General features: G+C 44.6%; 1 protein-coding gene across 1 annotated transcript; it reads left to right on the forward strand.

The window, feature by feature from the left end:
• Nucleotides 1–7,878: 7,878 nt before the first annotated feature.
• Nucleotides 7,879–26,439, forward strand: LOC103813963 (broad substrate specificity ATP-binding cassette transporter ABCG2-like). The gene is made up of 16 exons (XM_030241301.2): nucleotides 7,879–8,017; nucleotides 9,526–9,797; nucleotides 10,372–10,431; nucleotides 11,706–11,820; nucleotides 14,035–14,187; nucleotides 14,897–15,054; nucleotides 16,118–16,269; nucleotides 17,475–17,591; nucleotides 18,436–18,701; nucleotides 19,259–19,341; nucleotides 19,704–19,793; nucleotides 21,227–21,351; nucleotides 21,709–21,863; nucleotides 23,298–23,387; nucleotides 24,574–24,686; nucleotides 25,566–26,439. Exons 2-16 carry the CDS (start codon nucleotides 9,526–9,528, stop codon nucleotides 25,711–25,713), a joined length of 2,097 nt encoding a protein of 698 aa, XP_030097161.1. The 5' UTR covers nucleotides 7,879–8,017; the 3' UTR covers nucleotides 25,714–26,439.
• Nucleotides 26,440–26,811: the final 372 nt, after the last annotated feature.

Here is a 26,811-nt window from a genome sequence, read left to right on the forward strand (position 1 = left end):
TGCTCCTGACCCAGAGCCAAGGGGGAAGGAAGAAGTGTCCTAGCCATGAGTTCAAAGTACAAGCGAGGCAGAGAGCGATTCATGGATGTGTGCAGGGAAGGGCATGGCACTGATGTCTGAGAGGAGGCTCAGGCACTGAAAATAAGCAGCCCCAACCGGCCCTGGCCATGAGCATGGAAAGCTCCTGGTTGTGTCTGTCCAAGAACATGATGCCAAGAGTCTTAACGATGAGCAAGCCTAACTTTTCATGTTTAAAAGGAACACATAAATCCCCAACCCCCTACAAATACAGCCAAGCCTCTAGTTACCTTATGTTTTGGTTTACCAATAGATGTCAGTCAGTGCTACTCACAACCCTTTGCACTTACAGTCTCTTCTGCTTTCAATGGACAGAAATAAATCTATCATTTGTTTTACTGAAAGAAACTGAGATACAGAAACATTCCCTTCATGGTGACAGAGAAAAGACAGAAGAAGATCCATGGATTCCAACAGGTAATTGACAATATTAGACCCTCACACTTCAGGACTTGTTGCAAGCTTTATCTATCTCAGGCAGGTTATGTTCTCCCTACAACCTGTAAAAAGGGTTTGTACAGGTTTTGTTCATTTTTTTCAGTCCTGTGAAAAGCTCCTAGTGAGTGCTATTATTAGCCTGGAGCTGCTGCTACCTGGTCAGATTTTAGCACGGAAGGTTGTTAGCTAGAAGCTGTCCTGCCCCTCTATGTTTTACAGACACGCCCGAACAAGAACACGTCCTTGTCCTTACAAATAAAAGAGCAACATCAGGAAACAACTATTCAGAGTTTATCAGCAACTACTGAAAAGGCGATGGGAGTAGCCCGCACCTGATAATCCAGTTGATTACAAGTCTAGATGATGTGCTATCCTTTTGCTGGTGGCACAAACCCTAACTCCAGGTCTCCAAACATGAAAGCAAGGAGCCTGGGAGTGGAGAGCAGTAAAAGTAGAAGGTGAATGTGTCAGGTTTTGGAGAGACATGGCACAGTTCAGGCCCTTTTCGAGAGGTGGCAAATGCCAGGCGTAGCTCATTGCCAGCCAGCCATGCTGTACACATGCCAGGCACTCAGGCAGATGACAGAAGGGTGCTAGCCCCGCGGGGTGCGGTGAGATAAAGCCCTGGCTAAAGAGTGCTGAAGGAGGAGTGCAAAAGTTCAGTTGATAAAACAATGGCTGTTCAGCCACGGGTCTCCAGCCTGAATCAACCAGCTTTGATGAGGTGTGCCATAGCAAGTTACCAAGAGAGCCTGTGTGCATGGCAGTAACAGGGCTCTACGGCACAGGACTTCCCAAACTGCTCTGGATGTGCTGTTTCCTGGCCACTGCCATCCCCAGATGTTATGAGTAAAAACAGTTACTCATTTTTTTAAAAAGGGTTGCAAAATTACAAGTTACGTTGAGAGTTGATTGCTGGCCTGCTGGCCGAGGAAGGTTCTTTGTTAGCTGACTGTTGTAATCACCTGTTAAGTATCAAGTCGTTAACCATCTATTGTTGAGAATTCTCCTTTGTCAGTACCACCCTTGCCTGCTGCCAGGAGGATGGCATCCCCCCACGGACGGTGGGAAGGGAGGAGACCTCAGGAGTCTATGCAGATTATCTCAAACCCAGAGTGCAACAAGAGAGAACTTCCACTCCCGCCCCCCCCCCCCCCCCGAAAAAACCCCATGAGCGGGGAGCCGATATAGAATTAAGAGATCAAAGTAGTGTCTGGACATCAGGGGCAAGAGTCCAGAGCCTGCAGAGATGCTGAGAACTTTGGTTGTCCCTCGCCCTGACCAGGAGTACATCAGCTATGGCCAGGAGCCGGGATGACAACCAAAGAAGGTACAACCTAGTATCTATAAATCGTGCTGTTGTTAATCGGGATAGGTTCCTCAATTCTGCCTTTTATTGGCCCAAGCTGCCTTTTCCTTTCTTCCCTAGGCCCCCTCAGGTGACAGATCATCTGGTCTCCGAACCTTGAGCTGATCCCTTTTATTAATAAGGGCATTAAAAAGAAGAAAGATTACCTGCCTTGTTTATTTCACCAGAAGATACCAATTGTTACTCAGATATTACACTCACTTCTAGGTGCCAGAAGGCACAGCAGCCTAGAAAACAGCCACTCAGAGCAAGATGCAGAGCAGGAACTTGAAGCTGGCTTTGATTCTGCTGTCTGAGAAGGGACTGGGAAGCCATCCCAAGTGATCATTTCCATTAGCTGTGAGTCCCCATGGGGTACCCTTCTGCAAAAAGCTTCAGAAATAATAGTAAAGGGCAAGCTCAGAGAGAAAAACTCCATGTCCGTGCACACACACACCTATGGATATATTGCTGGAATGTTGCAAACCACCCACGATGTTCAGACATGTTTGGAGTTCACTGAGAGAGCGGGCTTTGAAAGCACATACAAAGACTTCTGGAACAGACAAAAAGGGCAGAGCTTCTTCTCAGTTTCCTGCAACTGAGAAGTGTTACAGCAACAAGAGATGGTGGGTTTTCTGAATCCTTTCAGGAATACTGCCTCTTCTGCCTCAAAGAGTTTTATTCTGTTCAGCCCCAGGAGAGGCCATGCCACCAGCAGGCATTCTTTACCATGAAGAGAATAGGATGACCTTATTGTAAAACAGAACAGATTGTACTTGCTTCTGTTCTCTTACCAAATACTCATGAGGAAGGAGACATGTGCCCAAAGGAACTGTTCAGCATTTAGACACGAGGACCTATGTCCAGGGGCTGTGGTCAGACTCCTTGTCATGACACAGAACAAGGAACATCAGCTAGAGACCTGTCGTGTCTCCTCCATCCTTAGCCTGGCGACCATGGGTTGTTTATGAATGTGTCCTTTCACATGCTTCAGGAGATGACAGTGATCAATTTCTTGCCCTGTCCCTCTTCTGTGAGTCATTAAAATTTACTCATTTCCCCTTGTCTCCCACTCTGAGTGCCTGGAGGAGCTACCCCTAAATGTGCTGCTAATGAGATGAGAAGCTAAGCTCAGTGTCATCAGAACTTGCCACTCCTGGTATTCTACACCCAGACTCTCATTTACTCTCCATTCATACCTACCTTGGCATTTCTGTTGTGACTCTACCCGCCCTGCCTCTCCAGATTACTGAGAACTACCTCCAGCCCTAGGACACCTCACCTAGGTGACCTAGGTGACAGCTCCTGTGTGACCCTGGGCTCCCTCTGCCCCTTTTGTGTGCACTTGTCATCTCCACTTACACAGCCATTTCCAATGTAGGAGAGAAAAATTTAGTCTGGAGAGGAGCAGAGCAACACAGTCAGAAAACCTGAGCCGCCCTGACCAAGACAAACTCCAAACTTTTTACTGAAAAAAACAAATATAAAGATGAGTCGGAACATAGTAGAACATAACCAGAGAGGCCAGATGGAAGGTGAATACAAAGAACTCTGGCATAAGTAGCCTAAGAGTGTTCTGCTTTTCCTTGTGGCATTACAGGGTGAGTTGTGCAATGAAGTGCTTTCTTCTCTTTGTTCTCCTCTTTGTTACTGCCTTCATCTTCAAGACAAAAATCCAAACATTTAGTCTGGCTTTCTGTTTTGGGTTATCTTTGATAACACTTCCTACCTGGTGATTCCCTGTTTTTCTTCCTCAATTTACTTGTTTAAAAATGTGATTTTCCTGCAGTCTGCATCAGAGTAGGGGGACAACAGAGATTTCTGAGCCTTTACACTTTTTCTTTTAGCTACTGTGATGCTCTGCCCTGTGTCATGGCACAGTAGTTCTCTGTCAAGGTCATAGAGCACTAGTGGGCCTCTAGGAAGGCACAAAAGAAGGGACAAATTATGGATGAGACAGAGCTACTTTTCTATCTCTCCCTCTCCAGAATGCAAGCTGTTTGCTATAATGATATCTCACACTCCTACAGTTGTGTACAGTCCCTTGGGGGAAGAATACTCTGCAACTCTGGGTGTACAGCACCTACTGCAAAAAAAAAAAAAAAAGTCTGAATGTGTTTAGGGCTGCAACAATAAATCCTAATGGCAGCAGTTCAGGCCTTGGGAGTGGATAAAAGTTAAACAGTTTTTAGGAATGTCTCATAGGGCAGCCTGGACTTTGCTCCTGAGGAAGGAGGTGAAATGCCTACGTAACAATGTGTATGTCAACATGCATGTCTAGCAAGAGAACTGACCTCTGCAGAGCTGAGTTGGGACAGATAAAACACACTTTAATCCTGTTAGCCTCCTGCAGGCACTGAGGCCCTCAAAAGGGAAGCAGACAGATAGAGTGCCCACCTCCCTGACTCACAAATAGCAAGACAAATTGTACTTGAAGGAGTCCTGCACAGGAGATTGGGTTGAGTGTGGGAAATTGTACTGGGGATTTTGTGTTGTGGCCTCAGTGCTTGGTCTGAAGTCCTACACCTTGTCCTAAAGGCTTGAGAATACTATAGGGGTGGTCATGACTGGTGTCTCTCCCAGACCTGCTTGGCTAGAGTGGACATGGGAGCTTTCTTTCTCCTTAGCAGGCTCCTGAACACTACTAACAGTGTAACAGGAATAAACTAACAGTGAGTAACAGGAATAAAAATCTCAGCACATTTATGATGTCATCTTTTTAACTCCTGAAGAGATGTCATGGTAGGTTTAGATGCACTAGGCACTTTATCTATGACATCCTTGGCTGATTACTTGCTTTACCAGAAAATACGTAATTGTGTTGGTCCTGTATTTTAATTATTCATTATTTCTGTCAAAATGAAGACCATGATATCTCAGTGTAGTGTACTAGTTAAATACTGATTTCCTTTACTCCTAGATTTCCTTTACTCCTAGATTTCCTTGAACCCTTTCTTATCTTTAACCAATTAAGGATTTAGTGCTTCTATAAATTCAGATAAGGGATAAATGATTAACAAAACTTGACAGAGTCAGATTTCTTCTACATAATCTTGCAAGTCTTGCAAAAGTCAACTTCCCCAAGGCAAGCAACACTTTGACCAAGTAAGAGAGGCTAGTCAGCACTAGCTTTGACATGATGAGCAATCAGGGTGGAAAAAGCACAATGAGGTTTTTTGTGCTAGACTGCTAAATTTTTAGGTGCACCAGATTCAGTACATGAGTACACATTTGTACAGCGTGTGTCTCTTGGAGTGGTTTACTGGAGCTTCTGGAAAAGAAGAGCCCAGAAAGTATCACTGAAGCACCATGTCTGATATTGCTATCTTCTGCATTGATCTCAGAGCTGCTTTTATACAGTGAGCATTGGGATCTGCTTATTAATGCACTCAGCTGAGAAGGTTATAGAACTAACCATCGTACATTTTCTCCTGGACATATTTCTTATGCACCCTCTTGCTGGTTCAAGTCCCTGAAATATTCTATGAGCTTTATGAAATTCAGCATTAGGTAGGATTAAAAAACACGCTGGATCCCCAGGTCAATGAGAGCAGCATGCTAAAGAAAGCAGTGGAGAAGCAGCAGGACTCCTCAAAGCCTCACTCTCTGCTAGATCCCTTCCTCCCTGCCCAGGATGGTGTCATGGTCTCTCCTGCTCTGCAACCCTGTCGTGGCAGCCAAGTCAGAGGCTCAAGGCAGCAGGAGCTAAGGAGAAAAAGCAAAGATCTCAACACTGTGCTAAAACCTGCATGAGATCTGAAACATGACCCAGGCTGTTCTTTCCTTGCTATAACAACATGTCAGTTCAAAGGTTGTAGCATTATTTGCTTAATGTCACTCAGCAGATGCACTAGGGCATTGTAGCTTGGTACTTTCTAGGGCTTTACACTGGGCTAATGCTTTCGCTGTCTTTCTGTGAAGACCACATCCTTTAATCTGCAGTAAAGCCTGACAGTTTACAGGGCAAATGCCCCTCTCAGTGGATGAGGAGCACAAAGCAGCTCTGGCATACCCACCTGCCTACAGAGTGGTGAGCAAGAGAAAAGTACAGTAACATCAGGGTGTCATCTGGCTTGTTGTATTTGCCTTAAATAACTACAGCTCTGGCCACTGTTTTCTATCCCTGTACTGACAGATACCCCCGTCAGTAACAGTATGAGCTAGATTAACTGGATTAGTAACATGATACAGTTGAAAAATACTCCTGGTTGGGGTGGGATATGAAATAGGCTCTCCTTGAAGAAGCCTAGAAGACTGCTGCTTGAAGAAAGGGCTAGAAAAAAGCCAGGGGCTCCAGCTAGATCCTGTATTGGGCAGATTTAGTTCATCCCAATATCTGGGGTCTCTGCTTATTTCTTTATCATTGGGATGAGTTTAGGCACAGGGGATAGAAAAGTGGATTATCCATTCCATGAAGTGTGGGAGGAGCAGTACTGTTTCCCAAAATGACCAGCATGAAGGCACCTACCACCTTTGTCTGAGGAGCAGATGTGCAACTGAAGCTGTCAAAAATAATCTGAACTTTTTAATTGTGCTCCTCGAGTAAGTGTACTCCTGCACCACTGGGCAGGCACTATGTGGAGCCGCAAGTTCATGACTCAGAAAATGCTCACCTTTGTTCCCAAGCACGCAGGCTCTGTTTGTCTCAGTGTTCCAGGCACGTGACAAGAGAAGATTGCCTCTGCAGCTTGTTGAGGGGTAGTGAGTATTTGGGATTGAAATATTTTTGGAGACAGAGATGTGCATGTTTGGTGAAACACTAGGGCAAAAGTCTTCAATGTAGGCAGATTTTCCCCAAAAGAGGAAGTTAAATCACACAGGAAACATGAACTCAAGTCCACTTCTAACCCATAGAGTGACTGAAGATAGCATTCAGCAAGCCTATAGCAAAACCTGCTCTTCTGAGAGATCTTTAGGGCTATTTCAATACCCCCATAAACCCACCTGCTGACTCCTGTCAGCCCTGCAGAGCAATGCAGCTTCATAGGATGTGGGTGTCCTCTGCCTAATGTATCAATGGCATTGAGTGTATCAGCACACCCAGAGGAGGCAGGTGTTGGAAAAGGAAGAGGTGAGCCTTTGGAGTTTTCATTATTGTTGATTGGATAGATAGAGGTCTATTTTGCCCTAGCTGAGCCTTAAATTGATCTAGCAAAAGGTGTAGTTAGAAAAAAAAGCAATGCTGTACAGAGCTGCAGAGGGCAGTCAAACCGGAGGCAATTAATACAACTCGACAGCTTTGCCACAAATTGTATTTGTAAACCATAAAATTGGGCTTTTCCTGCACTCACAGTATTAAGGAACCTGGGGAGACAGCGCTTATTTGTAAAGACAATAGTGCTTGAGAATGGGAAGACAAGAAGGCTTGACCACAAACTGAAGGAAATCCGATATTCCTGATTTCACACGTTCCCCTAGCTGGGAACATAGCAGCACGGAGAGGCAACCTGATGGACAACGGCTCATCCCAGCAGGCTGTCCGGACCGGCTCCGGGCCCACCAAGGCGCACAGTGCCACGGAAGGGGCGAGGTCGGAGTGGGAGTGTCACCCTGAGAAGGGCTGCTAGGGCGGCCAATGGCCCCAGCTGACCCGGCTGGATTAGACCCATGCCCCGGGGGTGATGACCTTTCCAGGAGGTGGGAGGGCAGTGGGGACCGTGGGCGCTGCTTCCCGCTCCCGGTCTGTCCCTCCCGTGCCGGGGTGCGCAGGGGCCGCGAGCATTTCACAGGGCGCTTCGTGTCCGCTGTCCGCCTCGGGTGTTCCCAGGGGCGAACACCGCGACTTTGCCCCGCTGCTCTCCCCGCCCCGGGAAGGCGGGCTGACAGCGCCGGCAGCCCGAGGCACCCCGGCACTCGGGGGCTGCTCCGCGCCGCCGCCCCGGGCCCAGCGCTGCTGGCGGGGGCAGCGCTCTCGCAGCCCGGCCCTCACGCAGCCGGGCTCGGCCCCGCGCGGCGCCGGCGCCGCCCCGGGGGTCGCGCCGCCCGCGGAGCGGGGCTCCATCACCGCCGCCTTCGCCCTCCATCGGCGGGGTTTGCGTGCCATCGCCGGCAGTCCCCGCCGCCGCTTTATGTAACCCGCCGCTCGGACCGGCTTATAAAACGCCGCCAAGGCAGAGCCGCTGCCACTCCGAGCGCCGCGGCAGCCGCGAGGTAACGGCGCGGGCCGGGCCGGGCCAGGGCGGGGGCGGCCGAGCCGCGCTCCTGGCGGGGCCGGAGCTGCGCCGCCGGCGGGCTCGGGCTGGGGGAGGAGAGCGAAGCGCGGTCGGGTCGTGGCTCCGGTTTTGTGGAGAAACCGACCCGCGGGACGTGGGTGGGAGACAGAGGGGCACTGCTGTGTGGTGCTGCCGTGAGGTGCTGCTGCAGTCCGAGCCTACCTGTAGCCTCTGCTAGACTCTTCTCGTCCTCGTGCTTGCCAGTGCTAATCGGTAGCTTTATAAAAACTTGCAAAAAGGGTGTACGGTGAACTAAACCGCAGAACCTAGCTAGGACAGATAGAAGAAAAATGTTCGAAAGTCTAACAAGGTCTTTGTCCCTAGTGTCATTATCATCCTTTTTTTTTTCTTTCTTTTTTTTTTTTTTTCTTTTCTCATCATCTGTTGTGCAACCTTTCAAGTGTATAAGCCATCTCTTGCTGATGTAACCAGCATATCCTGTGCTGTTTCCCAGGGGTGACTAGGCTTAGAGTTCAGTATGGGTTCAAACTAAACAACCCTTCCTTTGCTCCTGATTTTTATTTTACTTATACAGGAGACAACTTGTTGAGCTTTCAGTGATAGGAAGAGGTAGAGAGGAAAGGACAATTCCCATTTCTTTACACGTGGCTTTTGTAGCTCCAGTTTCCTAATAGGGTGGCCATCTCTCTCTCTTCCTGAGAAATCTACTATTGCTGTAGTGGTGGTTTTACTAGTTATCACCCTCTCAGTCCTGTGAAGAAACAAGTGCAGATGGTGTGAAAGGGGTGGTTGGTGGGATACTTCTACCTTCACACAAAATCAAAGGAATTAGCAATGAAAGTGTTTGTGGACGGGTCTTTCTCCTTGCTCTTTTAACCTGATGAGCACCTTGGCTTTCCGCAGCATCACAGTAATTTTTAGCATGTGTAATTGTTATTTTAATCACATTGATATCTTTGAAACAGACTTGTGCAGCAAAGCAGCAAACAAGATGCATGTGACTGACCTTCATTTTTGTAAACACAAACATTTTTCTTGCTGTGGTTCTTTATATGGATTCATTAATAGGCTTTCTTTGCTGCCTTTGTTGGGGAGTAGGGGGATAAGCATGTTATGACTGAAGAAGGTGAGCTTGAGTCTCTCCAAGTAGTTACAGCTTCCACTAGTAGTACCGACTGTGTTGCAAAAGATGGTGACCATCAGAGGTAGGCTTGGTTTTGCCTCATTAGATGCCCTTTGAGCAAGCATTATTTACTTCAAGAACATACTTCTTGTCCTTAAAGGTTCGTTCTATATCTGTGGGTTTCCGTGCCTTTTGGGGACTGACTACTGGATGTCTTCCGGTGTGGATGTCCATCCTTTTGGAAACTTGGCATGTGTACTGATTGGTGGTGTGCATGAACTTGCTCTTCCAAGACACTTTTGGAGAAATCTTTGTTCACATGTCTCCTTCCTTGTGTGTTTCTGTGTTCTTCATCTCAACAGATGGGAACTGCTCAAAACAGCAGTGACCTCCATGCAGTGGAGCTTGGCCTGCATAACAAAAACATGTCGGACACATTCGATCCCAGCATTATTTCTGTTGGAGAAGAGGAAGGAGTGGGCAATTTCCAACGTTCTGTTCCAACACAAGAGTCCCTCCGATCTCCTCGTGGCTCTGTTGTGAGTTTCCATAATATCCAGTACTCTGTTAAGCAGTCCAGTGGATTCCTTTGTAAACGAAAAATTGTGGAAAAGAAGATCCTTCATAATGTTAAGTAAGTATTTGCTTAAATGAAATAGTAGAGGGTAGGAACTAATCTGCTGCTGTGAACCAGTGACCTCGTGTCACCTTCCAGATCCAGCTGTGCTGGTACAGAAATTACTGCCCTCCTGCCAGTCAGCAGTTCATGTAAGCACTTTGATTTGCTTTTAGGCAAAATAGGGATATAGCTGAAGCAGTTTCAGTTATTGATCTGAGCAAATTAGGACCAAACTTCTGTGAGCTCTTCTGCCAGAAGATCTGAGGGTTCCCTTAACTATGGTTCAAGGTGCAGTCAGAGGAAATGAGCAACAGAGAGCAGTTGTTGCTTTTTTTCAAGACCCTGCTGAGCAGGGAAGACGCTTAATTTCTGTCTTACGTAGATTGCTTTTTATATCCAGTTTTCATTCTGTTCTGACTGGCAGTGTGGGACAGAAAGGAAAAATGCTTATTGATTTCATATTTAAGTTTTTAATCTCTGAGGTTTTTCTTTCAATAGCATTTTGTTTACATCTCACATCTACTAAAATCTGCATATGGGTGGTCCTTGTAAATGTCCTTATTTGTTAACAACTCTTTCCTTCTTCCAGTGGCATTATGAAACCAGGCTTGAATGCTATCCTGGGGCCAACAGGGAGTGGGAAATCTTCGTGAGTACCTTCTGCTCCTTTAAATGGACGGTCAGATGTTCAAAGTATATTTGGGATTCTGAGGGTTAGGGCAGATGTGAGGTATCTGCATGCTTAGACCTTTGCATGCCTTTGAGAAATCTGGTGATGCAGCTTGACCTCCTCCCCCTCTGTCAGCTTTGCTGAAGTTCTTGCACCATGACTGTCACATGCTTCATTTGCTCCAGTTGGTGCTCCATATTACTGCAGTCATCTTTGGTGATGGCCTGAGTTAAGATACCAGGCAGAACTGGGGTGTCTGGAGCTCAGATGTAGGCTCTGTTCTGACTGGTAATGGATTGGGGATGGGGCACAAGCTCCACTGGGGCATGGAAGATGTCACCCCCTCTGAACTCTCTGCAACAAGACTTCCTTGAAGCTGCTAGGCCAGACCCTTCTGTGACAATTGACAGTAGTATGGTGTAATGTAGTCTGTAAGATGCTCTGGATCCTTACCCCTACTTGGCTATGGCCTGCTGGCTATTCTTGAGTTGTTTGGATGAAGAAAATGCCATGTAGAGAGAAATGCCATGTAGACTGTTTCCATCCAGTGCTAATGCTCTTTTCTCTCCTGTGGTAAGAGAGGTCTTTGTCAGTCTCTGACTTTAAGAGTGTCAGACACTTGGAAATATGGCCAGGGTTCACACAGGCCTGTCTTTGTGATGACCATTGATCTTCTTTTCTAAGGAGACTGTTGGTTAATCAGCTTGCTTTCAAGAGCAGCATTTCATCAGGGCAGTTTACTTATCTGGCAGACAGGCTGGCCTCTGCACTGGCAGTAAGGAGAACCCAGTGATACATTAAAAAAAAAATTACTTTCTAGAATTAATCTTAACTCCTGTCTTTACACCCATATGGATTAATTTCCTTGAGATAAGAGGAGTTAGTTCAGCGCTCCCCTGGCTGGAGAGCAGCCTGCAACGACTCAGCAGGGTGCTTTTGTCCCTGTGCATTTGAGGTTATCTGTAAATACACAGACCAAGTTTATGTCTGTAGGGGGTTGACTGTTGTGAATTGTGAGCGTCTGTACACTGCCATACTGCTGTGGCACACCGTGTGCTGGAAAATCCTGGATGTACACCAGACGTGACTTTCTGTACAAAGAGCTAAAGCTTGCAGAGTAGGGGAAGCCCCTTCCTGTGCCCTTTGGTTTGAAGCACACTGTGAGCAGGCTGGGTCCTGGCTGGTGGTACTTAACCAGTCAAGGGTAAAAGCAGCAGTTATTGCAAAACCTAATGTTTGGTGTTTGTCTGAAGTCTCCTAGATGTGCTGGCTGCCAGAAAGGACCCAGCAGGTCTGTCTGGAGAAGTGCTTATAGATGGCATCCCACAACCTCCAAATTTCAAGTGCATCTCAGGATATGTTGTGCAGGTGAGTAACTGCCTTCCTGGAGGCCTGGGAGACCACATCAGATGATGAAGCATCAACGACTAGTTTAGGTAATTTTTAGTGATCCCTACAGAGCCTAATTTGATAAATCAGCTGTTACAGTTTTTGGTTTTAATCTGGGATATGGAAGACATTAAGATTAAACTGTTACTCCAGCCTAGTCAAGAATAGAGGTGTGTCTTCCCCACAGCCACATCGATGCCCAAATTGCTGGGCTACTGTGACTTGGCCTTTGGGCTCTGCCCTGAAGTGCTAGCAGAGATTCTTAAAAAAGGGAGGGAAAAAAACATGACACCCAAAATCTCTTGTTGTTAAACTCAGAAGCTGTTCTAGCTGGCAGAAGTACCTTCAAACTATCAGACAATAATTCTAGGAAATAAATAGATCCCTGCTGTTCTTCCTCTGATTCTAGCTGGCTGTGACAGAGGTTCATTCCACTCGGAGACAGGAAAAGCCAGCTGAATCTGCGGAAGTGGGTGGAGGCCTGGACCAATAATAGACCCTCAAAGCCCTGGGGAGCTTGGGGAGAAGGGGATTCTTGGCAGTCGTAAGAGAAGCCAAATCTGGAAACCATCCAGGGTTCTGACTGCAGGCAGATGTGACACAGGCAGCTGAAAGCTGCCAGCTGGGGGGCTCTCCAGGATCCATGGGATGAGGCTGGTGCTAAGTCTTGATCCTGCAGGTCAGAGATCCCCAAATCCTCAGTGGCTGATGAAAAGCCAGTAAGTTTCTCACAAGTGGTCCCAGTTAGAGACATTTGTCTCTCAAATATCCAGGGCAACCAAACATAACTTTAAAATGATAAGCAACTTGGTGAAACGTTAAATGGTCTCTCCCCCTTCCCACCCCATGCAGTACTCCCTGGATCAATAAAGATGGACCAAAAACTACGAACAACACTTAAGTCCTAAATACATAATTATAGGATCATTTTTATGCAGATAAGCATATAGGCATGCTAAGTCATGTGTTATCCCTATAAAACTGATGGTGGTCTCTCCATTCATGCTGAGAGTGGAGGTGTCATGCCACTGTTGGTTATGTTTGGTATTAAGCTTAAATCCACAGTTTAGTTTCCAGTGTAGTGGCCCAGCAGTTCTGTTGGTGGATCTGAGAGTGGAGAATGGGAGGCCGGGGTCAGAGACTGAGGGGTTGTGAGAAGGGAAGGTTTGAAATGCCTAAACCATCTTTGGCAGCAAAGCAGCACATTCTTGTCTTCCTCTGTTGACCCCAGTGCCAAACATGGTTGACGTGTATATCATGTGTGCTAGTGATGCACTACATCTGACATGGGCAGAGTCCCAAAGCAGGCAAGAATCTGCTGCCCTGCAGCTTAGGGAATGTCTTCCAAAGATGACTGATGTAACAGGCATTTTTCTTAGAAGCTACCCAGTGTTGCAGCCCTTTTCTCATCATATTGTAGGATAGGATACAGAATTGGTACAAATACCAAAGTGGGGGTCATGGAGGTGCATGGAGCTCTGAATGGACCTGATGACAAATCTCTTACTTGGCTCATGGTTGTTGCAGGTTGCTGTAGCCTGCCCAGGTCTGTCAGCTGGATAGATATGATTCTCCCTTTAAGTGCACATGACTGTTGGAGTTTTGTAACCCTTAGAATAAAGTCTTAGGTCCCAGAGTTGTACATAGCTGAGACATGGCAGGAGCATCTTGGTGCAGTACTCTTGCTTCTCTGAGAAACTGCCAGTGAGGAGCTGGGGAAAGCTCCTTGTTGGCAGCTGAACTCAGCAGGTGCTGTAACTGGGAACAGAGCTGACCAGGATGGTTCCCTGAGTGTCTCTTCCTTGAACACTGAGCACTAGCAAGGTCCTTTGGCTCCAACTGGACTGATAGAAGTTTAACTCCACAAAATCACTACCTGCTCTGCCTCACTTTGGCTACTAAGAAAAATGCAGATGCAGTACACAGCGGCACTGTCTGCACTTGAACTTCTCAGCCCGAAAGCAGGCTGACGAGGTGCTTGGTATAAGCTGTGGAGCCTGCAGAGCTACAGTCTCTCCTTGACTGCTACTGAAGGACTTTGAATTTCATGTCATGTAAAATTTGAAGGAGGAGTTGTCCTTCAGTCTGGGTTCCACTGGTACGCAAACATCTTATCCAGTAACTGCCACTAAGGGACTCCTGTGCCCACTCAGCGGCTGAGGAGTCTTTCCAACTGTCCATTTGTACTTTCAGGATGATGTTGTTATGGGCACCATGACAGTGAGGGAGAACCTGCAATTCTCTGCTGCGCTGCGACTCCCCAGCTCCATCAGCATTAAAGAGAAGGAAGAGCGAGTCACCCAGATAATTAATGAGCTGGGATTAAGCAAGGTGGCTGATGCTAAGGTGAGCAGCAAGAACACCTTTCTCAGAAATCCTACTACCTGTGACAAGTTGAATGACTTGTCTCTGTGCAGTATGTTGTGTGTAGTGCAGTTACAGGAAGCCAAACAGGAATCTGACTAAACCATATTGCATGCAAGAAATCAGTCTCCAGCTCAGGAGGGAGCTTGGAGAGAGGTATTTGTATTTGCTACTAAACGGGGAAGATTTTGGATCATGTCCAACGTGTTGTATAAATTCAGAAGGGAAAGAATTGCTTAGTCACTAAGCGACTCTTGGAAGGTTGTTTAGTCACTTCCTGGCTTTGTGGAACAAGACAAGAAAATTGTTTTCTCATTTCTGAAAGCTCTGAGGGATGAAAAACTGGTCTTTGATGGAAAAGTTCTATGTAGAGCTTAACAGGCAAGCTACCAAAAAAAGGCATCCCTGCACACCAATGCCTCCTCTGAATGCTGTGGCCCCACTCTGTCTCTTCCTTCTCAGTGTCATCCTTGTTCCCTGAAGTCATAAGGCACCTGGTACCTCTGAACATCAGGCTTAGCGTACTGCTACAGAATCCCTCACACTGAGTCAAACTCACCTGCTGTTGGTCCTAGAGTTCATTAAAGGGAATCTGAAAGTGAGAATGGCTGCTAGGTGTGGAAAGCCCACAACTCCAGAGCAGGGCTTGGGTCTTGTTAAAAATACCTGATTTCTTCTCTTCTGCATGCAGGTAGGAACTGAATTGATCCGGGGAGTGTCTGGAGGGGAACGGAAGAGAACCAACATTGGGATGGAGCTCATCACAGAGCCACCAGTCCTTTTTCTGGATGAACCAACAACTGGCCTTGATGCCAGCACAGCCAATGCAGTCCTCATCCTTCTGAAGAAGTAAGAGTCAGTGCTTTAGTGTGTTGCAATTTGGTTGTCAACTCATTAGTAAGAAAAGGAATGTTCTTATGACTGAGTAGTTTTAGTGCTCCTTTAAAAAACAAAAACATAAAAACTAGACAAATATACTCAGAAGTAGTGGTAAATTACTTCTTTGGGTCTCTTCCAAAGCCTTTTTAAGCTTATGGGAATCTTTCCACAGCAAGCATTGGATTTGATCCCAAAAAGCAGATGTAGCTTGGACGGCTTCCCTTTGCCACAACAAAGAGTGGACTGGAAGGTCAAGCCTTGTAATCATAATTTCTTGGCCTTCCATCTGAGTCTATTACCCAACAAGAGTCTTGAACTCATGTAAAACTTTACCTGCAAATTTACCCTGAGTGTCCTATGTTGTGGAGATGAGTTGTCTTCTGACAATTAGAATAAAGTTAAATGCAAGGAGGATGAAAGAAGGTTATTTAATGAGAATGACTTTCTAATCCTGCTCCTGGGTTTGTGGCATATTGTCTGATTTTGCTTGTGGGGTTGCTTTGGTCTGGGGATTGTTGATATAGGTCTTTGATCATCAAGGGTCCTTGTTGGGCATCAGTGCTAAAGCACTTGAAAGAGCATCTGACAAACTTCAAGGAAAACTTGGTTTGAATTTTCTTTGGAGTAAATCTTCAGCAGAAGAGCTAAGAGAAATGTCAGCTGGCCAGACTTCCACAGCCTGATAAGTACCACCTGGTACTGCCATTGAGCGCAGTAGGACTGTTCCATTAGTCAGGCTGATGTCTGCTATAAAAAATACATAAGGAGGGTTTATACACAGCTGCGGCCTCAGGCTTTGCTAGCTACAGACAACATCATACTTAGGCTACCTGGGCTGCAGTGATGGTCTCCTATAATGATGGGTGCTGTCTTGCAGGCAGGATCTGATAGTGACAGAGAAGGGAGAGTAGGTTTTTCTGGGTCAAAACCCTGAGAAGTTGCCAAGTATTTGTCTTGGATTTTGATACTTGGGGTTTGCCTTCCTGAAATTCAAAGTGTGGTGTACGTAAGAGATGTTTTGTTTCTATGTCAGGCTCTCAAGAAGAGGGCGAACCATCATATTTTCCATCCATCAGCCCCGTTATTCCATATTCAAGCTATTTGACAGTCTGACATTACTGGCTTCAGGAAAGGTGCTGTACCACGGTCCTGCAAAACATGCCCTGGAGTACTTCAGTTCTATTGGTAAGTCTTCCATGCCAAGAGCAAAAGCTACTGCCTCATGAGTTAAATCTGTGTGTAGATTCTTCCCCTAGCATGGGATAACAGGCCCATGCTTTTCTATCACTGGGATGTTATAAACTGTACACATACAGTCTAAGCAGTGTTATGTTAGAACGGGAAAAAGACAGAATGAGAAATCTAAACATTTTCAGACAAGAGAGCATGGCTCTGTCTTGCTGTTATTTTGCCTTGCATGAGGACAAAAACCAAGAATCACTTGGATATGTATAAGCATGATGTCCAACAGACAAGATAATTCTTGTAGTTGTACCAGGCCTTGGTGGCAGATCCAGTGGTTTTTGAACCACAGCCTGCAGATTGGCAGCAATCTGTACAGATCAATCCAAAAGTATGCTCTAGACTGAATGCAGGTGGGCAACCAAGAGGACAGAAATAGGGTGTGTCTTAAGATGTGTTAATAGTTGCACTGTTGGGTGGCTGCCCTCTGTTCAAGTAAGCAGGGTGAGGGTGTCTGACTATAATGAACAGAGAATGTGGAGTGGACTTCCAATCTTTAGATGCAACCATGGACACATTAGATTGTAAGCTTTCCCTGGCTTTAACGGAGGTGCTTTAACCAACATCAGTACTTCTGCTCCTCCTCTTAGTAGCCTACTTCCTTTCTCTCAGGGAAGATGTAGAAGTGTCTTTGGGTTTGTTTGTTTTTAATTTCCTCCTTGTCCCATACTTAAAACTGTATTATAAGAAGCTGCTCTTGACAACCCTTCCTCATCCTTGTGACCAGGGAAACACCAACAGGAGTTGGGCCTCTGGAAGAAATATCTGAGGCTGTAGAGCAGACATCCAGGAACCTCTGCTGAGGAACTGTGTGTCTTTCAGAGTGGGATGTCGTTGAACAGCAGTGGGAAGAAGGCAAGAGTTGTCCATACTGAGTTGTGGTAGAAGCAAGTTAGAGATTCCTCCTCACCTGAAATCAGTGAATAAGCAGCTTTGAAGCTCTTTAGATACCCTGGATTCACCATCTCTGAAATCCTGTCCATCTACAGCTGTAAAGTAACACTTATGAAAAGCAGTGAAGTTTTCTGATAACAGGGTTATAGAAAAGTGATATAATATTAGACCTGACCTTCTGAGGTGTGCCCTGGGCAATGCAAACACGTGGCATGTGTGGTTTTAGTTTGATTTGTTCTGTGTTTTTTTTTAAGGATATGAATGTGAACCCTTCAATAATCCAGCTGACTTCTTCCTTGATGTCATAAATGGTGATTCAACTGCTGTGGCAGCCAGCAAGGAAGATCATGGACCTGTGGACACAGGAAAAGGTAAATTGCAAAGGAGTAATTCACTGCTGGTTAGTGTAGAAGGGAAATAGTATGTGGTGATGGCAAGCTTTTATTCTCTAGGTTTCCTTGAGTCTAAGGGCATTTCATTATTTTTTCATTGTTCCTACTAATAGATATACTTTGTTTTGGGCTTCTTTAAAAAGATCAGAAAACTTTTTAAATGAATTTTTTTCACTTCAGTAGTATAGGAGAGCAATAACAAATACAAAAAATTTTAAAAAAGCCTGTGAGGGAAAGACTGGAAACTAGAACTGCTTAGTCTCAAGAGGCTGCTGACAAGTTTTCAGTCACATAACAGGCTGCTGCAGAGGAGACTAGGTAGATGGCCAAGGAGTGTTGGATTTACATAAGAGTGAAAGAGATTGGAACTTTTAGAGAACAAATTCTCTACCAATATAGTGAGTGATATGTTTGGAAATGCTTGGGGATCATGTAGCACCTCGTTGACTGAAGGACTATAAGGGAGCAAATCTTGTAAAGCTGTTACACAGCAGTTCACATCACCAAAGTGATGTGAATCAGAGCAAACATTGTTTTTTCCCAAATTCAATGAAAGAAAGGTTTTCTGGTGCCATGTTAAAAGAATATGACCATTTTGTGCCAGAAAGAATGGGCAGATTAGCTAGGTTCAATTAAAAATGTAGGACAAACCTCTCACTCGAGCTAGCTTCCTAAACTCAGGGCTAAGGCCTGAACAGCTCAAATTCTCAGTGCATTTCTGCCTTTTTCTTCAGCCTCCAGAATTGCTGAACTTATTGATGGGCCATATCTGAAGGTCAGGTTCATAGGGAATCACAAGCCATATCTTCTTTTTCTCACTCAGAAGTGAGCAGTGAAAATGGAGTGACAGAAGACAACGTGGATAGCAATGTGGTAGATGTGCTGCACCAGAAGTATCTCAGCTCGAGCCTCTATCACAGCACAAAGGAAGCACTGGGGAAAGTGGAGCTTAGACGGGGGAGCAAGCAGAGACTATCCAAGCAGGAGCATGAGATCACCTATGCAAATGGATTCTTCACTCAGCTGTACTGGGTGTCCAAGCGTTCTCTGAAAAATCTTATCAGGAACCCACAGGCCTCCGTTGCACAAGTAGGTAACAATTGCTAAAAGTCTCAAACTCTTGCTGCTCTCCATCTCATAATCTGCAGTTTGTAGGGCAAGAACATGTTTTTCAAAGGCAGTTAGGGAAACAGAAAAGTCCTATGCCACTGCCGTGTAATTGAAGTGAGATGCTCAGCTACCTTTGTGGCCTTTGGAAAAAGTCTCCAGTTTAGTTTAGTGTAAGAACTACTGCACTGAAGATTGGGGTGGGGGGATAAGTGCTCCATTCTCTGGGTCACATAGGGATCTTCTTGGGTGATACTAATTTTGTGCCTCACTTAAAAACTTAAACTTGGTTATTCTATAAGCATGTTTCTACTAAACTCTCCTAGCCAAAGAACGAAGTAGAAAAGTGAAGAGGATAAAATCTGAAAAACTGTCAAAAGGATTTTAATTGGGTGTGTCACAGGTATACATTGCCTCACAAGAGCAAGGCTTTAGGCAGGTGTGAATCTTAAGCCCTGCATATGACTTAATAATGTTAGTTGCTAACTTTTTTACTTACTTGAAGGATTTCCTTTTACCTTTCTTCTTTCCACTTCCAGATTGCAGTGACCATAATTCTAGCCTTGGTTGTGGGTGCTATCTTTTTTGGTGTAAAACTGGACCGAAGTGGCATTCAGAATCGGTAAGATGAAAAAGCTTTGCTCATTTTTCTACCTGTAGCAGACAGGTTTGAGCCACAGGGAAGGAAGGCTTTGGAATCCACTTAAAATACAAAGGAGGGTTGGGTTCACAAGTCTCAGTGCACTGCAGCATGGAATTGCCAGAAGTCCTAAAGGGGCCACAGTTCTGTCAGGCTTGCACATAAGTACAAAGGGGATGTAAAAGGGAAGATAAAGGATACAGCTAAGATTTACGGTAGCAACTAAATATCTCCATTTTATGGACAGAGAAAAGCACTGACTTGATGGTATGATGATGTCTGAGGCTGCCACTCTTTGATCTGGTTGTTCCCTCACTTTTCTGCTGTTCTGTTTTGCCTTCTAGGGTTGGATCCTTGTTTTTTGTCACTACAAACCAGTGTTTTTCCAGTGTCTCTGCAATTGAACTATTCATCAGAGACAAGAAACTATTTGTGTAAGTAGTAAGGCACTTGGACTGTCTCATACCCTGGAATGAGATGGGGCAGTATCTTACACGCTGAACAAATTTATTACCACCAAAGACTTGATTGCTTCCCTGCAACATCAAATTGTAATAGTAATGCTAAAATAGTCTGTAGAACAGGGAGCTGAAATGCTAAGAGCTGGGGGAAGGAGGAAATGCTTTTACTTGCTTGGTGTGTGACAGCTTACTGTTTTTCCTACCCACTTTTGGTAACAGCTGTTTTTGAGATCTGCATGTGAATCCTGCAGACTGTGAATCCTTCCTGCCCCCTTTCTCACAAGGGCTGACTCACAGTATTGCAGTGGTCCTAAAGTGGCAAGACTGGGTGAAAATGAAGGGAGAGTCCCTGGAAAAACTTTTCAATGGATGCTCAGATGAAGGGGGCCGCTGTCTGGCATACAAGAGCTTGTTAATAATCAAGTGCATCTTAGAGGGATGTGTTGATTATTACATTGTTGGTATAAGTAATTAATATGTAATTAAATCTAGTTATTTACTTATAATATTATTTATGTATAATATCTTTATAGTTTTATATATATATATATATATATATATATAAATATATATATAAATATATATATATATGTATATGCTTTTGTATGTATGTATACATATGTAAATGCATGTAGATACAGTATGCACACATGTATACATACCTATATGTTGAAAGTGTAGTTTGGAGGTGCCTCCAGCTCATGCAGTAGAAGAGCAAGAGACAGATCCTATGCAGTAAAATGGAAATTGGAGATTTATGCCTGCAATGTCCATGTCCACCCACAGGCTGTTCAGAGCAGCTTGATATTGTCCCTAACAGCTGCTCAGGAGTGAAATTCCCCCACACTGCCATTTCTTGCTAGTCTGCCCTGCTTGCCAGTGTAGTTTACCAGCTGTGTCAATGGGGATTTAGGTACCTCACTTGTTAAAGCATCTTTTCATGAACTCCATTAAGCAGCAAAACAATCATAATGACATTTAATTGCCCTGAACTGGAGGTGAGTTGATGTCCCAACGGTGTTTTCCCATTGTTGAGTATCATTCCTTCTTCCCTGGAAGCAGCTGTAGGAGTTAGCAGTTGATGAAGTGTTCCTCCAGTTTATAGAATTGTAATGCTTCCCTGTGCTCTTGTATTAAGGATCTTTTTCTTTGAAAAGGGACTTAGGAGTTTTTTTATATTTTACTTAGCAGTCACACAGTGTTTCATTCACGTTCCTTGGTGTGCTGTAAGATCAGCCCTTACTTCATAAAGTGGCAGTATAGCACAGAGAATATAAGCAATTTGCATAGAGAGTCAGTGATGGAAAGAACAGAAAACAAATCAGGATAAATCAAACACACACTCTGAGCCTGCTTCCTAGAGAACCTCTAAACCTGTACAACTCCCCTCCTTCCTGTCCTCGCAGCCATCAGTACACCAGTGGATATTACCGTGTGTCTGCCTACTTCCTGGCCTTGATGATAGGAGATCTGCTGCCCATGAGAACTACTCCAGCCATCATATTCTCATGCATCAGTTACTGGATGATTGGTAAAGAATTGATGCTTTAATTGAACCTGTTGTCTTCCAACACATTTCTGACTTAGCCAGATTCCTGTAGCTATAACATACTGCTACTTGAACTTTCAACTGATTTAAGTGCTTGGCATCATAACTCCGGAGCACTCTGGGGCAGGGGCAGAGACACCAGCAATCAAACACAGGGACCTGCCTGACAGCGTCTTTTGGTAATGCTCTTTGGGCCTTTGAAGCATGCAAAGTTCCTGCCAACTCCAGACTTGGTCTTTCTTCCTGATTTGCCTGTCTTGTATAGGAATCCAAGGGTACCTCTCTGGAATTCATCATGTGGTTGTTTACTGGACTCTTAACCTTTCTGCTTTTTGACAGGATACCAAGCTGTTGCAGGGCGGTTCTTCTTCTTCATGCTGACCCTGATGCTGGTGTCCTACACTGCCACAGCCATGTCCCTGGCTATCAGTGCTGGGATGGACGTGGTGGCTGTGGCCAATCTGCTCATCACCATTTGTTTTGTCCTGATGCTTGTAAGTATACTAGGGCCTGTGTGCTCCTTTGGTGGAGGGGAGGGAAGAGGTGAGACCAGCTAAGAAGACTGAGCTGAGCTTACTCTAGACAGGCTAAAATATCCATAGTCCAGAGGCATGTCAGCTCTATGCTTGTGATTTTATTGTCACTGTAGTCAAAGATATACTGCTGCCAGCTTGTAGTCTAAGGGTTGGGTAATTCAGTAGTTGTGATGCCAACAGAGCCTTCCAAACCATGTAGTTGTGATGCCACCAGAGCTTTCCAAACCCCAAACACGTGTTGCTTTTTTTAAATTAAATTGTCCTTACAAAGATTGATTTTAAAAAATCATGCATTTCCAGTATTAAAAATCTAAGTGATCAACTAGATCATTTAAAAGGGAAAAGCCTTGAAATAAACTTCAGATCTGTTGATTTTTGGCATTAATTTTTGATTCCCATGTGGTACAAAAGGTGCAAACCTTCTCTTTTTTTGTAATTCAATATTACCCTGGGGTTCGAGAAATTACTTCAATACTCTTCCCCAAGGATTTTTTAAGGAAGAGAACAAGAGAGAGAGAAATTTTGACTACTTGGACATGAGAGCTGTGAGTTCTTTTTCAAAGAGGTGATGCTGGTTATGAAATGTCTTGACTGTGAAACCTACCAAGTTACTTATTTCTTGTTAGATGATTCCTGGTCACTGTCTGGGTACATACTGAGTCACAGTATCTCCCTTATTCTTTGATTTGCAATTTAAGCTGCTTTTTCAATAAGGCAAGTGACAGTGCACTGCTTTAACTGCTCACTGTGGGTGAGAAGTGTGCACGTGTAGTGAAGGGCAGCTGATGTGCACTGAGTTAAGTCATGGTGTATAAGGAGTGACACATGCATGTCCTGAAAGTCAGTGGGGTAAGCACAAGATCACTTGTGATGAAGCAGAGGCTGAAGTATCATGTTTAGCTATGAAGACTACTTGTGATAAGAAGTAAAAGCAAATATTTTTCCAGATGAGAGAAGGCATGGATAAAAGATGTAGGACAGAGGGGAAGACTGAAATAATAACAGCTCTTAAGGTTCCCTATTTTTCTTCTTTTTGATTCTCTACTTTTTCATCTCCCAGTCATCCTTCTTTAGCCTCTGCTTAGCTCTACCATAGGATGGTCCTCCTGAGTAAGAAGTTGTGATCATGCTTCTTAGCTCACGTGTGAGTGTAGAAAGTCTTTCTGGCTTCTTTGCAAGCAGTTCAGCTGAAGTACTCAGGTGTGCAGTTGGGCCAGTGGCATGGGAATGCTTCAAGGCTCTAACTCATGTCTGTGGGTACAGGGATGACAGCAGTAGTAGGTCCATCAATCCCATTGCACCTCTGCTGGCAGCTGCGGCACCTGTGCAGGAATGGTATTATTTGCAATAAACAGAGTTTGCGACTCGTCAGTCTCCTGTGTTCTCTTTCAGATCTTTTCTGGCCTCTTAGTGAACCTCCCTTCAGTAATGGGCTGGCTGAACTGGCTCAAGTACTTCAGCATCCCTCGATACGGCCTCACTGTGAGTAGAAAGTGGCATTGGTCTCCTCTGAGTAATGTAGCCACACTGCTGCTTCCTGGAAAGGTTTTGAGTATAAAGTACGAAGTTCTCTTAAAAGCCAGATTTGGTTTGTTTTTGTTGCATGAATATGGTGGTAAAAAACCAACCAACCAACCAAACAAACAAAAAAACCCCAGCCAGCCTCAAAAAGGAAGCGAAATTTAGAACTCTCTGTGAGAGCTGTAAGTCTCAGGGACTGAACCAACATTTTCTGCTACAGAATTATTGCTGCTTGGACAGCTGCAGAGCAAGCTGTCCAGTCAGACACTAATTCCTAGCCTGAGTAGTTGATCCCTGTGGTTTAGAATAAAGTCAAATATTGTCCAACCTCTCCAGACACTACTGTATGGCTTGCCAGTCTGGGGCCAATGACTTCCCAGCTACTTAAGAGATTTACAAGAGTGCATGAGTGTCTCAGTCTTCAGCGTGGCTTCCTCTGAAGTGAAATTTGACTTTTCTGAATAGTAAGGAGCTGGGGTACCAGAAATCTAAGTGTGCAGCTGCTTGGAACGCAGAAAATATAGCAGGTCACAGGTGGGAGTTGCGTTTCCATCTTCTGTTTGCATCCTTGCCAAGCCTGTTTGGAAGAAACAATGTCCTACTTCAAGTAACAATGACTGAAATGAATGCTGGAGCTGGTGCAGGGTGGGAGATGAGTGAGACCTCATTGTCTGGGTATCACTGAGATGGTTTATCAGTGCTACTCAATGTAGAAGAGTCCTCTGAGATAGCAGTGAGTGCAGGATGCCAGTGCTGGGGAACCTTTCACCTCTTGCTTTGGCTGACTTTGCTATGCCTTCAGTGTGGTGATGCTGGGGTATCTGCATGGAGCCACATGATTTTCTGGATCAGTAGAGTGACCCAGGTGAATGTGGATGAACAGGAACTTGTAGCAGGCAAGACAGAAACCTGTGGTTAAGTAACTTTGAAACCAAGCCCTGAGACACCAAACCACCCTGCATGTAGAACTTGGAGCAGTTGCTAAGAAAGGCAGTGTCTAAGAGCTTGAAAATAAAAAGTAATGTGAACATATGATTCCAAGAATGGTGGTATGTGTATTCTAATAATCAAGTTCCTTTGAAGTGTCTCAGTTTTACCAGTCCAACTATGAGCTCTGCAAAAATCTTGTGTCTTCCTCTTTCCCTAGGCCCTTCAGGTAAATGAGTACAGAGATCTCTACTTCTGTGGTGAGAAGAATTCAAGTACTACAGTCTTAGTGGGAGACACAGGCAGTTGTCCCCCTGATACTTCAGAAGAAGTGTAAGTGACTCATGGTGGTTCTGGGTCTGAATTGTGATGACTTGCTTAAAGGGAAGTCTGACTGTGTCACATTTTTATACTATTTGCAGAATAACCACTTACAATCCAGTCTCAACAGCATGTCCCAAAGTATTTATTTTAGGATTATACACTAAAACTCCATAATTACCCAAGAGTGAAGTAGGGATGAAACGTTACTTGTAAAAATAGGCAGATGAGCTAAATTAAGTTTTGTATTTGATAACCTAGCCCTGATTGATCAGTTTTCCTGAAGAAATCCAGGGTCACTTAACAATGGAAATGCAGTGTGTGGACAGCTACAGAGTTGCTGGAAAGCAGTAGACCTGTGATCAGAAACATGCCTCCTCCACAGACCTTTTAAATATTAACCTCCCTGCAGATACAGAGAGAGCCAAGGTATCTCTCTCACATTTTGCCCCATTTGAATAGCTCTTGGCTTTGATTCCCTAAGCTGTAGCAGTGCAACTATTTTGTGATTTGTATTAGAAAGATGGCAAGCTGAATATTTTGCAGAAAACAGTGCTAGAGTACTGTTTCCATGGCTTTTGGACTTCCAGTGATTGTTGAGCAGAAGCTAAAGCTTCTGTACTTACCATGGTTTAAGATGGTTCTGAGCTTTCCTCATAAATTGCCAGTTATCTATAAAGAACAATTAGGTTGCTACTGAAAAATTATGAGAACTAGAGATCTAGATTCGTCCCTTGAGTGTTATTTGGTGATGGATTCTCTATCACCTGTTTTGCAGAGTTGAGGGTAGAAGGATCTTTGTGAAACAGGAATAAAAGTAATTACCTTTGATGTAATGTGAAGATGTGTGCAACACAGTAATATGAAATTGTGCCCTGTGCTTTTCTGCAGGTGTTCTGGTGAAGCATACCTGTGCAGCCAAGGAATTGCCCCTACCGACTGGGCAATGTGGGAAAACATAGTGGCTCTCTTCTGCATGACTGTCATCTTCCTTATCATTGCCTATGCAAAACTCCGGTTTATGAGGAAGTTCACATAGACTCCTGTGTTGCCTTGCCCTGCAGCTTCTCAGGTGTTAAAACTACAAAGCTTGTTAGGGCCTACTGGAGATTGCCAAAATGTTTCATCTGACTTAGTGGACTTCAGATGGGAAGCCTGTTCCCGTTTCTGGAGCATAATCTCCACAGTATTGTGGGTTTTAAAAAGAAATGCATTAATGTATGTTGTGTAAGTGATTTTTCCTAAGAAAATACAATTCTCATAATTCCTTAGGTACATATCAAACTTTATATTGTAAACCATTATTATGCTGTGGCCAGCTTATACACAAAATATTCCATTGAACATGTGAGCTTCTCCATCACAAAAGGTGGAAGGTGATGGTGGCACTTATACAATAATATGTAGTCCCTTGTTAGTGCTTGTCACAGCTGAGAAGAGACAGAGACCATTCACAATGTCTCAGAGGTGCATTTGAGTTTGAAGTCAGTAGAGACCAAGCACTCATTACCAGGAAAGAACAGTTGTAGTAGCTTCTTAGTGGAAGCTACTTCCAGAAACAACTTAAGCTTCATTAAAAACTAAATAGCAGTGGTGTTAGACATCTCACCTAAGAAGATAAGTATGTACTGTTGTACTGCAGAAAAAAGAAACCAAAAAACTTCCTCTTCCCCCATGAACAGCAAGAAATATATTTACTACTTTAAAGGATGAGAGGGAATGCCTTTTTTCTTTATTACTTTCTAAATAAAAATTTGTATACTTACTACTGGCAGAAGTTTTTAACAACAGACTCAGTTCTTATCTGCACTATCTGCACTACTTTTTTTTAGACCATAGTGTAAGTAGCACTATCGTGCTACTTACACTATGGTCTGAAAAAAACCTATGTAGATATGGCTGTGGCAACTATAGCAACGTGTACCACAGTCCCCGCAGGATGGACTATCGTACTGCTACTTGTCTCACCTCATCGGCAGCAGAATAGATGGTTTTAAATCGCATTAAGACCTGCAGATGTAAGTGGATCAGCTAAGCCAAAGGAACACATCCTCAAACACAGGACTGAAGAGTCTGCCTGTGAGGGTCGGGCTGGCAGCAGCCCCTGACCCGGGCGTGCGGTGAAGAGTCGGGCCGG

The sequence above is a fragment of the Serinus canaria genome, chromosome 6 (genome assembly GCF_022539315.1).
Source record: "Serinus canaria isolate serCan28SL12 chromosome 6, serCan2020, whole genome shotgun sequence".
Lineage (NCBI taxonomy): Eukaryota > Metazoa > Chordata > Aves > Passeriformes > Fringillidae > Serinus > Serinus canaria.

What these genes read in the sequence shown, in the direction of transcription:
- LOC103813963 (XM_030241301.2), top strand. Translation starts at nt 9,526, where the DNA reads ATGGGAACTGCTCAAAACAGCAGTGACCTCCATGCAGTGGAGCTTGGC. An exon ending in CACAGGCCTCCGTTGCACAA is followed by an intron (nt 18,702 to 19,258) that starts GTAGGTAACAAT and finishes TTCCACTTCCAG; the next exon opens with ATTGCAGTGACCATAATTCT. An exon ending in AGAGACAAGAAACTATTTGT is followed by an intron (nt 19,794 to 21,226) that starts GTAAGTAGTAAG and finishes CTGTCCTCGCAG; the next exon opens with CCATCAGTACACCAGTGGAT.